This window comes from Eretmochelys imbricata, chromosome 1 (assembly GCF_965152235.1).
Source record: "Eretmochelys imbricata isolate rEreImb1 chromosome 1, rEreImb1.hap1, whole genome shotgun sequence".
Classification (NCBI taxonomy): Eukaryota; Metazoa; Chordata; order Testudines; family Cheloniidae; genus Eretmochelys; species Eretmochelys imbricata.
In genome coordinates, this window is record NC_135572.1 from 350,931,731 (window position 1) to 350,949,396 (window position 17,666).

At 39.5% G+C, this 17,666-nt stretch overlaps 1 protein-coding gene across 4 annotated transcripts in view; it reads left to right on the top strand.

The window, feature by feature from the left end:
* The window catches only part of MKLN1 (muskelin 1), a 199,536-nt gene that overhangs the window by 156,170 nt on the left and 25,700 nt on the right, over positions 1 to 17,666 (top strand). For all 4 annotated transcript variants that reach the window (XM_077837053.1, XM_077837063.1, XM_077837072.1 and 1 more), the window contains 4 exons: positions 2,549 to 2,696; positions 3,896 to 4,010; positions 7,678 to 7,817; positions 15,121 to 15,223. In XM_077837053.1, the coding sequence (XP_077693179.1) occupies positions 2,549 to 2,696; positions 3,896 to 4,010; positions 7,678 to 7,817; positions 15,121 to 15,223 (506 nt within the window). The remainder of the gene's footprint in view (positions 1 to 2,548; positions 2,697 to 3,895; positions 4,011 to 7,677; positions 7,818 to 15,120; positions 15,224 to 17,666) is intronic.

The window sequence follows — 17,666 nt, forward strand, 5'->3', positions numbered from 1 at the left end:
TTTCTGGCTCCATTCAAAAGCATCTGGCTTCTGGATATGGCCTGCAGTCTACCTATTGGCTACCCCTGCTATAGTTTACAGGAAAGTGCATTAGTCTGAGTCAAGAGCCGTGACTTCAAGTGTCGCCTCTTCTGACTACTATTAATCTGTTTGCATCACAGCCCTTATCATTAATTAAGGCTTCATGTATCATAAGGCCCCATTTGACAGATGAGGTAACCCTGCTCTGGCAGTACTGATCTTGCATAATCTTTGGAAGTAGAACTAAAGTATCTCTTCTAGGAGATCCAAGTCTCTTCCACTGACCTATCTGAGGCAGTAGCTACGTGCTTGGCCATACTCTCTGTAAAATGTGGCTACTTCTACATACCTGCCTCTAGGAAGCATTGACATAAACACAGGTGATGATCTTTATTAAACAAGGGCTATTTGCTATATAGGATGCTCTTGTAGTTAAGGCCCTGGACTCAGGAAAAATGGGTTTCTCCCTGGTTCCTCAGCAGACGACCTTTATTACGGTGAGCCAGTCATAAAACACATTTTCTAGAAGTGAATGCTTAGTATGATTTTTCAGCTGTCTTTGTACTTTGTGCCATTTTAAAACGATTTAAATGTTTTTAAAAGGCAAACATTTAATATTAAATGGAAGAAAATCAATGAAAAGAGATGCAGTTATTTGCACAATTATGATGTAGTAGCACATAATGTTTTTCTAAAATCTATGCTCTGGGAATTATTATGGGGGAGTTCCGTGGCTTGTTTTAGAAAAGATGTTAGACTAGATAATCACAGTGGTCCTCTCTGGCTTTGAAATCTGTGAATAATGTAAAGGGACTACTATATCTTTTTAGTTCTTTGGTACATAGTTTTGAGGTCCTTGCTACACATTTAATCTTCAAGGCCCTTTTTCTACTATGTATGGCCTTCATCTCTCAATTAAGATTCATCTCTTTATTATGCAGGTACAAACTGCGAATGTTGATTTGACTTTTATACGTATTTTGGTTGTCTCTAAAATTATCTGCGGGTGTGTGTATATATAGTATTGAGGGGGAAAAGGAGTCTGCACATATCTTCTGTGTAACCTCTCTATATATCTTAAAATAGCAAGAAAATTCCCAGAAAGAAAATTGCTAAAAGAGAACACTTATTCACGCAAACTGTTTCAAGCAAGAAAGTATCCAGTTAAAGTATCTTGTACCTCACTTGCTGAGATATAGCAGCCATAGTTCACAGACAAACTGGTAGAAACCTCTGTCCCAGCACACGCATTTCAGTTTAGCTTAAACCTGTTGCTAATAGATTTAAACTAAATCAAAATAAGTCTGGTTTAAACCAAAATGTCTTTTTGCACTGATTTAACTGTTTAAAACCACACCTTGAGCTTCAGTTGGTGCAACTCTGTGTAAAACAAAACACTTAAACTTGTCTTGGTTTAAAAAAAATAAAAATTGTGCCCTATTGAATTTTATCAAAATGAAGCAGTTGCCCTTGGTTCTTTGTAATTTTCTCCCTCTAGCAGAGATGAGGCACCTTATTATCTTGGAATTAAGAGACCAAGAAGCTTCAAAGGATTTTCAAGCTGCATTAGTTCACTCATTCAGAAGGGCCAAAAGGAAGGCTTAAGGATCGCATATGTTATCCGAATGGATCAGAGTGTGCATGGGCATTATTTAAAACACTAGACAACTGGTGTTCAATATCTGTTTAATTATTGGCATGCTGCTGAATATCCCAAGTACATCCCAGGACACACGTATGCTAAAAGATGCTATTAGCAAAGTAGGTGTTGCAAAAGAAGAGAGGGAAGTTATTCTGTGAACTTAGTTGTATGTGCTAGGTGTGGACATTTTCTGGTCTCTGTGTTGGTGCTTCAAACCTATTCTGATTCAAAATTGTAACATCTCTTCCTTGGATTGGTTACACTAGATCTTGCTAAACCAAAGCTAAAAATCTTTAACTGTTAAAAGGAAAACTTCACATGTGTGCATACTTGTACACTACACATCAGGTGGCAACGATGCATATACTTTCCTGTGTGCCTCTACTTCTCTATCAGTGCAGCTTTTGGACACAGTATTTGTAGCAAGCCTGTAAACTGTGTATTTATTTAATGCCAAGTGTGTCTCAGCAGTGTACAGGACACGAGAGAAAAACAATCCCTGCCAAATAAGGAATACCAAACTAGCTAAAAGAAAAGGAGTACTTGTGGCACCTTAGAGACTAACCAATTTATTCGAGCATAAGCTTTCGTGAACTGCAGCTCACTTCATCGGATGCTGTAGCTCACGAAAGCTTATGCTCAAATAAATTGGTTAGTCTCTAAGGTGCCACAAGTCCTCCTTTTCTTTTTGCGAATACAGACTTACACGGCTGTTACTCTCAAACTAGCTAAATAGAGGTCCCCATGCTTCACAAGCAGACTCTGGGCTTGCAGGTTACATTTCATTTTCATATGATATATCAGATTCCTTCAATTCTCCCTTCTCCGGTATCCTCCTCCATTGTTCTGTTTAGGATGTAACATTTACTTTCTCTTACTGAACAGTTCCTATGACAGGTTTCACTCAGAGAGCCACCATTGATCCGGAACTGAACGAAATCCATGTGTTGTCTGGGCTCAGTAAAGACAAAGAGAAACGGGAAGAGAATGTTAGAAACTCTTTCTGGATTTATGACATTGTGAGGAACAGTTGGTAAGTAAATTAAAGGCTTCTCTGAAAGTAAGGTGCAGTTGTTCCTAATTTTTACAAATTCAGGAGGCTATTCCATTGTGTGCTTGTGGGATGGTAGGAAAGTAGTATATTTAAAAAACCTCTTCCCCCTGCAGCTTGTTCAGATGCAGGCAGGGTTGACTCAGGCTTCCATCCGACTGAGTTGGACAACTTGGTTTCCCTGCAGCTTTACTGTGTGGGCGGCCTCCAATGAGACCTTTAAAAACTTACGGTCCAGGGTCACTTCCCGGATAGCATCTTTGATCCAAATCTCTCCTCTTACTTCTGTGTAGTGTGATGTATACCAGTTCGGTGACACTACCCCACCCCAGAAAGTCAATGGGTGAAGCCCTTGTCCCATAGAAATTAATGGGAATGGGTCGTGTCACCTAAGGACTTTGAAAATTTTGCCCTATGTAATTAAAATGTTATAGCAGTTTCAAATTAACCATTTTCCTACCGAGTACTGTAACAGCTACCATGCATAAGGCAAAATGTAGCTGCAGTACCAATTAACATTTTTTATTAAAGCTAATGTTAAAAAAAAAGTATATAACGCCCAGGTTAAGAAATGTCTGTACATCTGGTTATAGTGCTTAGATTATCCGCAAATAGAAAGTTTGTTTTAAAAGTCCCAAAATACATATAGTACACAATCAGCAATAACCAAATTTAGGTGAAGAAATTTAACAATGCAGTTTAGATATTAGAATCCGAATATTCGGGTACATAACTTGTGAAAAGTTATACAGAAAGTAGGTTGTGGAAAGCAAATATTACATTCTGATGCTGTATTACATATTACCCTTTGGAAGTGACAGTGTTTCATACAACACCAGATTTGAAGTAAAGTTGCCATCCAGTTGTTATAAAACTCTGGTTCACAAGGAAAAGGTTAAGCATTTCCTGTATGGTACATTAATTTGGGATGAGGTGGGGCAAACTGAAACTAATAAGACCACCTGTACCCTGGGAATGGCCATTGTCTCCTGCCTTTTCTCTGATAGTCTCCCACAGCCCTCTGTTAAGGAGCCAGATACCTGCCTTGCACACAATATGAGTTTTAATCAACCACCCACATTCATGCAACCTTCTCTTTCAATAACTTAACTGCTTGTTCTGCCTGTAGCTAATTCTGATTTGCTAGTGGGAGAATGTTTGAATATTACTCTGTGTTTCAGGTCTTGTGTCTATAAGAATGATCAAGCAGCAAAAGACAATCCAAGTAAAAGCCTTCAGGAGGAGGAGCCCTGCCCGAGGTTTGCCCATCAGCTGGTGTATGATGAGTTGCACAAGGTATGGATATCTATTTTCAGTGCTAGATTTCAGTTGTATTTAGCTGGCATAACTGCAGCTCTAAAAAATAAGCTGGTTGTGTGCTTGCCTGTGATAAAGCAGAAGCTGATGATGATATGACATGGTGTAACGCACTTAGCGTCGTCTACTATTAGAGTTTGGCCCTATGAGTGGTGGGAAGATTTGCAGGTGATGGTGTATCAATTCAACATACAAGTTACTGAGCTGCTTCTCCCTTTATAATAATAATAGGCATGATAGTGCTAAGTTAGAGGCAGCCAAAAAAGCAGCCTATGGGACAAATGCTGCCTATAAAGTTCTGTAGTGAGGTTAGCTCACAATCATTCTCATGTTTAAAACATAGGTGAAGCCCATGGAGGCTAAGTCCATGCATGCAGCACTCCGTCTCAATCTGCTCAGTCCATATGGAGCAGCACATGCTGGCTGTCTTATGCGGTCATATTCAATTGCATAGTACCGATGAGGGTGGTTGCAATCTTTTCTGTTTCACATACCCATTTGTGGGCTCCCAGCAAATGGCGTTGTGAGAAACAACGCAGTTTTGAGGCACGTAATTCAAATTCTCCAAACTTGAAAATCTTGTATTAATTTAGGAAGAATAAACGTTGCTTGTGCAGGGGAAACTTGCCATTCAAAATACTGTGCAGAACAGACAACTGGTGAAGCAAAATTAACTGCTGTCACTTAAGAATAGGTCTGTACTGCAATCCAGAACTCAGCTGCAGCATGGATAAGAACATCAGTGTGGGTGCAGCATTGCAGACTTCAGCGCAGGCTTTCAAGTGTGCTGGGGACCCCTGGGTATATACTTGCATTGCTAGTCTGCATTAAAGCATATGCCACTACATACACACAGCTGTTTTTAGCCATGCTAGCATGGTTAAAGCTAGCATGTGTCTAACCATGCTGCAATCACACCTCTAGATTGCAATGTAGACATATCCTAAATGTCATAGACCACACAAGACTGAGAGCAGAATTCTAAGTGCCACAGTGTTGCTGAATCATGGCTCCTATCTTGAATTCACTCTGTATGAGAAGCCATACATATATTTAGAAGCCTCTGTTCAAATGACCTTTCTGGACTCCCCTGATATAAATGAGGAGTCTCCCTTCTATGGACTCTAAAACAGTGAATTTGGGGGTTGGGGGAGGAAATGAATATATGGAGGAGGAGGAGAAATTTTTGAGTCTCTGCAGTTGCAAAATCCTCTATGGATTATTTAGTATTCAACAGATGAGAGTTGTCAGGTGATAAGTGAGTTTTTTTTTAAATCTAGTAAAAGAAGGGAAAAAATCGGTATTTCTTGCTTTCCACTTTCCTTGTGCTTTACATCTCCTTGTTGTAAAGAGGTCATGGACTCATCCTCATAATTAGAGGGAAACATCTTAGTTATCCTGAAGTGCTTTCAACATGACTTTATTTTTCAAAACTTGCCCTTAGCGCTGGCAAAAATAGAGGCTTATAGCAGAGATGTTGTAATGCATTTACCAGTGCTGTATCATTTAACGGGTCATTAGTGCCACAGGTTCTAATAATTTGGGTATGTAGGAAGACTCACCTGTACTGCCTTCTGATGTCAGAGACTAAAAGTTGTAACGCTGAGTTTGTGGTACTGCAGGATGCAAACCAGAAGAATGTGAACTGTACACCATACTTGTTGTTTATACATATAAATCTTTTTGTATACCCATAGATGATCAAAAACAGTGGGAGATGGGAACAGGGCCTTTCTCAAATGTATTAATTTTCAGTGTCTGGCTTTTCCTTCCATTTTCATACCAACTCTTTAGAACTGACTGTGTGCAATTAATTCTTCTCTCTTTTACAGTGTATTATAATAATCATCGATGCTTTATCTGTTCCAATGCAATAATAACAATCGCTTATGAAATCATGGGTGGGGCTGGTTCATTTCAGGATGCATCCTTTCTAATTTGATACTTTATCCCATTAGCTCTTTGCTTTGCCTCCAGTTAAGGTAAGAGCTGAAGTGAACAAGCCTCTTGGAGTTCACCATGTAGAACATCTCATAACCAGGCTATTGTATAATAAGATACAAATACAATAGCCTGGTTATGAGAATACAAATCTGTACTTCAAGAGGCTACTTGAGTATTTGTCCATATACCATATTCATATTAAAACAATCGGGGGCCTTAGCAGTCCCTGTAGACCCATCCCTGTTTGTGTGGGTAGCTCCTGATACCTCTACTCTTAAAAGCATTCTGCTGGACTGGGCTCAGCACACAATCACTATCCTTTGAGCATTCTTAGGCCTCCCTAGAACAGGGGTTCTCAACCTTTTTCTTTCTGAGGCCCCCCCAAACATGCTATAAAGACTCCATGGCCCACTTGTGCCACAGTAACTGGTTTTCTGCATATAAAAGCCGGGGCTGGTGTTAGGGGTTAGCAAGCAGGGCAATTGCCCAGGGCCCCATGCCGCAGGGGACACCACAAAGCTAAGTTGCTCAGGCTTCTGCTTCAGCCCCAGATAGCGGGGCTGAGGGCCCCAGGCTTCAGCCCCATGCAGTGGGACTTTGGCTTTCTGCCCTAGGCCCCAGTAAGTCTAACACTGGTCCTGCTTGGTGGACCCCCTGAAACCTGCTCACAGCCCCCAGAGGGCCCTGGACCCCTTGTTGAGAACCACTGCCCTAGACCACTGGTCCTTGTCTTCAGATGAGTTGGGGTCTAACTCAGAAGAGAGAGGACTTGGCTCTCACAAACCCAGAGAGCTGCATGCATCTCTCCATCAGAATCGTGATTCAGTGGTAGCAGTGAGGATCCCCCCAATGCCCTCTGCTGTGTTGATGGCACTTCCGGAGTAGTGGGTTTCCAAGTTGGTAACTCATTAGGAGACTAGGATAGTTAGTTCTTCAGAGCACCATTATTGCAGGCTGCCTGCAAAGTTATGTTTTCAAGACTTCCTTTGCAACCAAAAGAGAGATTCTTCTGTCATCTGACTCCAGGAACCTGGGCCCTAGGCCCTACAGTAGCTATGCTTTAATGTGGCCCTACCACATACTGGTGGTCTGCCTCTGGCAGATAACTGTTTAAGTCTACTTCAGAGTCAGGGTCTTGGAGATCAAGAATAGAGAGTATATTAGCACTCTGTCACTGTTGGGAGGTCATTATGCCATAAGTCTTTCTGAGCAGCAGTGCCAGAAAAGCCTAATGGGCAAAATGTGTTGGGAGACGATATACAGTAAAAGCTTGCGTTTCTACTGTTACTTCCACATAGCCACTATCCTATTCACTTTGAAGGGCTGTTGCATTAATATGGGCTTCTCTCTTCAATAGATACAGTAACCTAAAGAACATTTGAAAGAGGGTATGTAGTTTATGGATATTAGAGATCATTTCAAGATATCATCTTAAAGTAAGACACATACTAGTCTTTGGCAGCAGACTTATTTTTCACCATGCTAGACAGTAAGCGTGAGAAGAATTACTATTTCTCAATTTCTTAATCAGCAGATTCAGTAGAATGAAACAAGCCTAGTAATAACTTGGAGTAGGTTTACAAAACCCCCCACCTGTGTATGTACTAGAATAACATCTTCAGAGACGTGACTTGCCAAATGTACAGCAAATGTTTTATACATGTGCCCATATCAACTTAAAAAATGTCTCTGGCCTACATAGGTTCATTATTTGTTTGGAGGAAATCCTGGCAAATCCTGCTCTCCAAAGATGAGGCTGGATGACTTCTGGTCACTGAAGCTCTGTCGGCCTTCGAAGGAATACCTGTTGAGACACTGCAAATACCTCATAAGAAAGCACAGGTATAATAGCCGAGATGGCTTCTTTTGAGACCATTAATTACAAGTTGTAGCCTTTCCAAAAGCTTTTTAGAGAATTTGAATATTATCTTTCATTGTTTTGTAGACATGTAATTGCCCTGATTATGTAATGGGTCACAAGTTTCCCAATTATTTTTCACTTGTGTATATTTCAAGATATACAGAACGGTATACTGAACATTTATGGAGTATCTGGATAGAAGTTTTGTGGGGAAATAGGGAGAATCTTTGAAAATTGTTATAGGTTCCCCTATTTTGCTGCTTTTCAAAATAAACCCTGATATTCTCGTTGCCTCTTAAAGAATTCAATGACACATTCCTAAAGCAGGAATGTTAACAAGGCCATGTGTCCAAATTCCCTTGCACATCTGAAAATTTACCCCCTTATTGGTTCACTTGTAAATGTTTCTCGGATTCATATGGACCTAGTTGGTTTATCAAAGAAAAGGTTAAGAAGAAAGTAGATGAAGGTCTATAAGTACTTACATGGGGAAGAGATTTCTGACAGTAGATGGCTCTTTAATATAGCAGAAAAAGGGAGAATGAAATCCAGGAGTTGGAAAGTGAAGTTAAACAAATTCAGACTAGGAATAAGGTGCAATTATTTAATATTGAGGGCACTTAACCATTGGAATAACTTATATTGGTTGGTTTCCCATTTGAAGTCTGTTTTAAAAAAATAAGAGTGAATATCTTTCTAAAAGATCTGGTATAGCTCAAAGTTATGGGCTTAATGTAGAAGTTAATTGGTGAGGCTCTGTGGCCTGTCATATGCAGAAAGTTGGACTAGATCATAATAGTTTCCTCTGGCCTTAAGCTCTATGAATCTGCTAGGTGTGTAGAACAGTGACTTGCTTAGTGGTAACCATTTGGCTGCTCCTGTTTATTCAGACCTATAACATGGCAATGGGGTGAAACTGAAATGTTAAAATGTAACCAACCCATTTAAGACTGATTAAAGGCAAGCCTAAGGCTACCTCTGTAACTTGTTGCCAAGTAAATGTAGCAGAATTTAAAAACATTGAAATAACAATATTATTTATCTTACTGTAGTACCTAAGAGCACTAGTCATGGACCAGGGACTCATTGTGTTAGGCACTGTACTAACACAGAACAGAGTCCCTGCCCCAAAGAGTTTACAGTCTAAATATACACAGCGTGACGGAAGGGACAAAACACACAAGCAGACTGAGCAAAGTGATAAATTAATGTCATGTTACTTCCATATTTTTTGGTGGGAGGGTGGTTGGTGGGTTTACTTAGAAGGGGATAAGCTAAAGGGAAGGGACAGAGGAGACACTGAAGGGAAGAGGGTTGAGGGGACAGAATGGGAGAAGAAAAGCGTGAAGCTGGGATGAAGAGACTAGCTGTTTACTCCAACCCTTTCCATCCAGAGCAGAGAAAGACCAGTCAAAACTAGGGGAAGTTCTCCAAAGATCCCTGCTTTGGCTGCTTTGCCAATTCTGGCTGGGGGTCTCTGGCTGGCTACTCTTCGCAGCTTTCTTCCAAGCCACTGCCAGCATGGTGCCTGGGGGAGGGGAGACACCATCAGGTCCTAGTGCCCCCAGAGTGCGTGGCGGAGAGGGGGTCTTCTCTGCTCCACTGTACCATTCCAGGAGTTTGCTGGGAGGGAGGGGTGGCCCAGGCTGGGCCTTGTTTTCCCCCTGTCCCTGAGTGCAGCAATCTCCGCTTTAGCTGCGTCTGCCCGCATTGGCTGGAGTCTCTGGCCTGCCGCTCTTCGCAGCTTTCTTCCAAGCCCACGTTGGAGGGAGGGCAAAGATACCACCTTGTCCTAGTGCCCCCATATTGTTTGGGAAGTCTCCCTTGCAGAGTTATGTGATTGGGAAAGGGTGGCCCCATGGTAAAGGGATCCATTTTCCCCCTGGCACTTTCAGCTGTGTTAACCGGATCAAAAAGTTACAAAACATATCAGTCTTCATGCTTGAGGACTGCAAACTGATAGACTCTGCATGCGGAAAAGAAATCTTCTCACCATTCCACTTTTGTGTTTATTATGTAATTCGCTAGCTGAACTACAGGAGTTTATTTGGTTTTCGTTAGGGATGTCGGTTAATCATGGTTAACTCTCACTATTAACTCAAAAAAATTAATAGTGATTAAAAAAATAAATCGTGATTAATCAGTTTTAATTGTACTGGTAAACAATAGAATACCAATTGAAATACATTAAATATTGTGGATGTTTTTCTACATTTTCATATATATTGTATTGTGTTGTAATTGAAGTCAAAGTATATATATTTTATTACAAATATTTGCACTGTAAAAATGATAAAAGAAATAGTATTTTTCAATTCACCTCATACAAGTACTGTAGCTCAATCTCTTTGTCATGAAAGTGCAACTTATAAATGTAGATTTTTTTGTTACATAACTGCACTCAAAACCAAAAGAATATAACACTTCAGAGCCTGCAAGTCCACTTCTTGTTCAGCCAATCGCTAAGACAAACAAGTTTGTTTACATTTACAGGAGATAATGCTATCTTCTTATTTACAGTGTCACCAGAAAGTGGGAACAGGCATTTCCATGTCACTTTTGTAGCCAGTATTGCTATGTATTTACTTGCCAGATATGATAAAAATTCGTATGCCCCTTCATGCTTCGGTCACCATTCCAGAGGACATGCTCCATGCTGATGATGCTTGTTAAAAAAATGTGTTAATTAAATTTGTGACTGAACTCCTTGGGGGAGAATTGTATGTCTCCTGTTCTGTTTTACCCACATTCTGCCATATGTTTCATGTTATAGCAGTATTGGATGATGATCCAGCACATGTTGTTCATTTTAAGAACACTTTCACTACAGATTTGACAAAACGCAAAGAAGATACCAATGTGAGATTTCTTAAGATAGCTACAGCACTGGACCCAAGGTTTTAAGAATCGGAAGTGCCTTCCAAAATCTGAGAGGGACGAGGTGTAGAGCATGCTTTCAGAGGTCTTAAAAGAGCAACACTCTGAGGAAATTACAGAACCTGAACCACCAAAAAAGAAAATCAACCTTTTGCTGGTGGCATCTTACTCAGATAATGAAAATGAACACGTGATGGTCCACATTGCTTTGGATTGTTATCGAGCAGAACCTGCCATCAGCATGGACACGTCCTCTGGAATGGTGGTTGAAGCATAAAGGGACATATGAATCTTTAGCATAACTGGCACATAAATATCTTATGACACCAGCTACAACAATGCCATGAAAATGCCTGTTCTCACTTTCATATGACATTGTAAGCAAGAAGCGGGCAGCATTATCTCCTGCAAATGTAAACAAACTTGTTTGTCTGAGCGATTGTCTGAACAAGAAATAGGACTGAGTGGACTTGCAGGCTATAAAATTTTGGTTTTTTTTTTAAATTTTTGAATGCAGGTTTTTTTGTACATAATTCTACATTTGTAAGTTCAGCTTTCATGATGAAGAGATTGCACTGCAGTATTTGTATTCGGTGAATTAAAAATACTATTTCTTTTGTTTTTTTACAGTGCAAATACTTGTAATGAAAAATAATATAAAGTGAGCACTGTACACTTTGTATTGTGTTGTAACTGAAATTGATATATTTGAAAATTGTAGAAAACATCCAAAAATATTTAAATCGATGGTATTCTATTGTTTAACAGTGTGGTTAATCACAATTTTTTAAATTGCTTGACAGCCCTAGTTTTCATTAAAGCTGATAACCATAATGTAATCTCCAACACAATTATATTTTGTAGTGCAGATAGGAGCATTGCTGTGTCATCAAGCTGTGCTAAAGCCTTGGACAGACAAAGATTTAACACTTCATAATAGTCATGGTGGGAGTTAGTTCACACCACTGCTGCTGTTTAGCTAGAAACATATTTTCTGCACGGCTCTGCTAACCATGCTGGGGGGGTCTGTCGATTGTGATACATACCTTGTGAAGGATGGTAGTGAGGGAGAAAGCTAGAAACTTCCTTAAATGAAACCACTTGCCGAAAGACCATAAAATTGGAGATTCTGCATTTTTTCTCCCTCTTGTTGGGGACATACACGTGATGACAAGATCTTAAGAAATCTGTTCCTGCTGGTGGTGGTCTAGAGATGATTGACATGCCTCTTAACTGAAGTGTTTTAGGCCCTATGTGTCCTAGAGTGGGCCCTGGAACTCTTGTTTTAAAGAGGGTGCTAATGCATCATATGGAGTAAGTGCACTTCTTTCTCCCCACCAGCCCTAATAGTACAGCTTGAGGGTTATTTCACTTTTGCTAAAAGGCATCTTTGCTTAGACTCATGCTTAAGGCTACTGACAAGTGATTTGTTAAGGACAGGTTTACAAATGGTCTGTGCTATTTCAGGGTCACTGCTGCTTTACAGCAAATAGGCGAGGGGGCAATGGGACAAGAGGCATTCCCCTAGCAACTCTCTTTATTGCTTCCTCTCTAGAGTCCAGCTCTGTTAGGTTGATCAGGCTTTGGGGGGGGGTGGGACTTTTTTTATTAGTCCTACTTTTTGGTATGGGTTATTCTCATGATCGGGAGAAGAGGACTAGGTTCATGGTAAAATGACAGCTGCAGTTCAGTTAGTATTTTGATTAGCAGAATGATCCTTTTGAGGATGGCTGCATTTATTAGTTGATAGCCTGAATCTAGCTCTACATTTTGTGTAGTTACTATAAATGGAGATTGGAACCATCCCTTGGGGAAATGGCAGCATTCTGTGATGTCGTACTGTGCAGTAGAAGTGTGTGCTCGTATCATGCAACTGTTAGCTAAAGTTTCAGTTTAGCTTTTCAGTAAGAGCTCTTTTTTTCAAATGCCCATGTGGAAAACAGTGCATGAACAGGTAGATTTGCATAGTCAGGCATGCTCACGTTTGAAAATTACTTTGAAAATTTGGGCTTGAATGTCCTGTTTAGTACTGTACAATAACTGAGGCCTCTAGTCATATGAAATGGAGCTGAAGCTTAACCAGCACTTATTACTGGTGAGTCTGGTATACTGTCAAGATCACATCAAACAATCTCTCCTACCCTTTGTCTGCTAATTCATTGTGACTTCTGCCTTTGGACCATCCATGCAGCTTCCTACAAGGTATACTTTTAAAGGAAGGAGATAATCAAAGACAGAGTGACTTGATTTAAACCAAAATCATTTATATTACTGATTTAAATCAGCAAGCAGTAACTTTGATTTAAATAATGTTTTATAATCATGTTTTGCATTTGTATCTTTATTTTTGTAAAAAAAAAAAAGGTTGATTCTCATTGGTTGGCAACCATTAATACATATTGATTTGCAACTAAATGTAGCTTTTACATTAAACTTGATACTTTTTGCTAACCAAAAGAATATATTATATGCACATTTTATTTAAGCAGTTATTGCTTAACATAAATGTATTCCGTTTCTTAATTTTTACTTTTTAGAAAATGGTGAATGACGCATTTCTTAATTATTGGTTGATCTTTTTTATTCATGACAAAAACAGTATTTTCAAATTGTTCTGTTAGTTAAATAATGCTACCTTAAATGTGCTAGCTACATAAAAAAGAGCCAAAACATGTTTTGCTTTTAAAACTAATTGATTAAGTAGAGGAAGTATATCTGTAGGTAGTGAATTGAACTGGTTGTTTCTGGCCACCATGACCGTCAAGATTTTAGAACTAGTAGATCTCATCCCCTTACCTCATTTTTGTTTGTAGAGTGGAAGAGAACAAGCTTCAACTTTCAATTGGTTTCTTAACTTAGAATGAACTAGTCATTGAATTGAATAAGCTGAAATAAAGAAAATATTCTCTCTGCAATTGCAGAAGAGGCTAGTGCACGTCAGCAGACTCTGGTTCCAGGTGCTTATCCAGTGACTTCCATCCGTTCAATAGTTTGACTTTCTTTAAAACTTTGGCAGTAAATGTGATACTTGAAATATTTTTATTTAATTTATTTTAATAAGTCGTAGTAAGTTTAGGCCTTAACATATGTTGTCCCAATTTCCAATACATTTATTTTAAAAAAGAAAATTGCATTTAAAATAAATAAAATACAATGTAAAGAAACTGTTTTGTTTTTTATTTTAAACCAGTTTTATCCACCCTGATCAAAGGAGATATTCTAAACCAAAACTGAAGAAACTCCTTAGCATAGCACAGTTGGGTTGGTACTGAGGTTCAGCCCATTGAAAAATGTAGATATAAAACTGCATCTGTTTGGAAAAAAAAATTGCTGTGATTCTCGATTTGGCATCTTTTTAAACTGAGTACTATGTTGACTGATTGTCATCACTGCCCTCTGCTGGGTGGAATGTCAGACCTGCTCAAGTGTGTGAGTGGCCTATTGCAGTGAAGTCTCCCTTCAGCTTCTAAAAAGACCCGTGCTTTCTGAAGCAGATTATCCCAAGTTCTGTCCTTCCAAGATCCACAGTGAACAAGGTAGATAACAATTAAGTGCTTTTGGTACAGAAGAGTCACAGCAGCTTCTTTTGTGACTTGTAAATAAGCTGTCTGAGAGTAGCTGCTTTGATTGATATTACAAACCATAGAACTGGAAGGGCCTTTCAGTTAATGACATGGGCGGGGGGGGGGCGCAAACTAATTCTTCAAGCAACGAATGAAAAGTCTGTGTAACAGAGAATCGATCTCCAAAGCAAGATTCTGTCCATTTGTTGTCTTTGGGTTAGACCAATTTGAAGTCCTAGGTTTATTCCCTTTGGTCGGTGAGTGCCTGAATACCATACTTTTAAGACATTTGCAGCCCTTGTATTCATTCCTAAGGGAATATTTTGGATTAAAATGTGCTATTGGTTTTTAAAGGTGGTTAAATCAGGGTTTGGACATTTTGTCTTGATTGTAGGTAGTGGATGTTAGGAATGTTGAGTTCTATCTCTGATTCTGCTGTTTGGGCAAGTGACTTCACTTCCTCATGCCTCAGTTTATCTATCTGTGAAATGGATACACCACACTTATTCGTCTGTTTTAGTACAGAGTACCTTACGAACAACAACTTATACAGCTTTGACATGCTTGGTTGTTTTAGCAAAGGGATCAAAGTCACTAGCTTTGATTTCCCCTGAGCACCTTAGAATGCTGCTTCTGAGCCCAGACTTTTAGCAGGAGGGGGCTGAACTGTTGTAGAATTCATGTGCTTTAAGCAGCTATCACTGAACAATTTGCATGTGTGACTTTGGCTCCTACAAAAGAGTAGGGAGTATGTTTAGTAACTGAGCTCAAAGTAAATGAAAACAGTGCTTGTTTTGAGTGTGTTTTATCACATATAAGTTGCTTATCTCCTTCCACTTTACAGGTTTGAAGAAAAGGCCCAAACTGACCCACTCAGTGCACTGAAATACTTACAGAATGACTTGTATGTGACTGTGGATCATTCTGACCCTGAGGAGACAAAAGAGGTAAGGGTGAAAACTACCTCCTTGTTTTAGTAATAGAATGTAAAGGTTCATACTGTGGAACTTTTAGAAGTACCTTAGGTTCTCTTAGACCTTGTCTACACACACATTGTATTTCTTTAACTATACCAGAACAGAGGTACAACTCCCTAATGTGGTTGCAGTTACACTGGTATGAAGGTACTTATACCAGTATAGCTTATTCCCCTTATATATGGGAATAGTTACACCAGTGTAAGGCACCTTTATGCCAGTATAACTGCATCTAGGCTAGGGGATGTACCAGTATAACTATTTCTGTTTTTAAAAAAATTCCACACCCCATACCAAAATAGCTATCAGTACAAAAACTGCATGCAGAGGTGGCCTTAGATTTAATTCTAGTGTGCTGTCTTGTGGGGGTTTTAATGAAATATAAACTCTATAAAATGGCACAGGCTTATAGTTTATTGGGTGCAATGCACTTTCCATAGCACAACCAACCAATTAAGGGAAATGCTGCTATTGTATTGTATTAAGATGTAAAAGGATACTCTGATATCAGACATCTCCCCTGAATGTGATGATCTCAGCATATTTTTTCATTTGGATTGTATATATTTAAGTAGTTCTGAAGGAAAAAATTGAGCTCTTCTCCAGAATATACATTTCTCACTCTGGATTTTTTAATGTATGTCGATCACTAGGGCTTTTATATGGCTTTATCACATTTTTCAATGCATATATTTGTTTTTTCTAGGAGTAAATTTGTTCCCAAAGCACAAATGAAGCAATAAACTCCCAGGGGCTGATAGGAATTTCAGACTGCCCCTCTCCGTTACGTGTGTCACTTTACAAAAGGGATTAAGGAAATCTAGTAGCAGCCATAGATAACTTACCGAATTTATGAAGTTTAGGATAAGCTTTTGGGTTTTGCTTCTATGTGCACTTCTGTATAGCACTTCGGACCTTCAAAGTGCTGTACAAACATGTAACCCTTATCACTCTGTCTCAGTTGCCCCATTTTAACTGGTTAGGGTGTTCTTTACATTGGTGCAAATGAGAAGTATCTCCACTGAAATCAGTGAATAGCTACAGTTGTAAAGCTGGTATGAGACAAGAATTGGGCTCAATAACTAAATGTCTTTCCCTCGTTCATGTGTCAGGTCAGTATCAAAGCTGTGATAAGAACTTGGGGAGTCTCTGGCTCAGAGCCCCTTAGTGTGCTGGCTAGATCATGTAATTGTTCTAAGCAACTAGAAATTGTCTAAGTATAACCTCTATAAGCTTTGTTTTTGTGGGGCTGTTACTGAAGGCCATATGCAGTATGGTGCTGGGGTTATAGGGTGACAGGACTTTGGAAAATAATTTGCTAGTATCAGGATCCTGGAAATTGTTGTTTAATTACTTTATCATAGATTGCAATTCATTTTCAGTAACATAATTGACATGCTAAGGTTATGTTGCCAACTATAAGATGTATCCATACAACATGTTTAAATTATGAGCTTCACACTGAAGTTGACTCATACTAGCTACCTTCACATCTTTTCTCTCATTTGGGACAGGAGTAGGAAGAAAAATAACAGGAAGTTCTTGCTATTTTTCAACCCGAAAAGTATTTGAATTAAATTTCATATAGTGCATACAGGATCCCAAAATCTTTCACAAAGTCTCTGCAAGACACTCGCACAGTAAACTGCATGCTATTCAATTTATCTACCTTGCAAGCGTGAAATTTTTGAGTTGACCATGCTACCATGTGAACCTGTAATTCCAGGGAAGGGTTTCAATCCTGATGTGCAGGGCCCCTCTCTCTGGCTTTTCAGGATAATAGTTGTAATTTCACTACGCCTCATTATTTTTCAGGCCTAATGCTTGAGTTTTTTGACTTTTTCCTCTTGCTTCTCTTTGCCAGAACAATATTTACTGTTTAGCAGAGTTAGAGCAGCTGCTGAAAACCATTTGAAACTTCTTCCTTTACAATCTCTTCTGTTCAAATAGCTTCAACTCTCATAGACTTGTATCAGAACAGAGCTGCCAGTCAGATGGCTTTAAGCCCCACGCTGCGCTGATACTGACTGGGTGTATTTCCATGACGTCAATTTCCCTTCCGGTTATCTCATTGAGTTTGCTTCTGGCACTGGTACATCATCTCCAAATGGCTCTTGTGCGGTGGTCTCGGCACTGATGCCGTATTTTGGATCAAAATAGAAGAAGTTTCATTGTTTCCTAGCGCAGATGCCTGTATGATCCCTGGCACCACTTATAACAGAGATGTGGGGGTCTATTTCATAGCAAGGGCAATATATCTTGTTGACTCTGTGTGTGCTGAATACAGCTCAGCATTGTAGGACTGCTAAGTTTGATTATCTTCAGATCTCCTCTTACAGCTGTCTTTCCTCTCTCCTTTACCTTCCCCATCTCTTCTCTGTCTCCAACTCACATTCACTTGTCACAGTCTTGA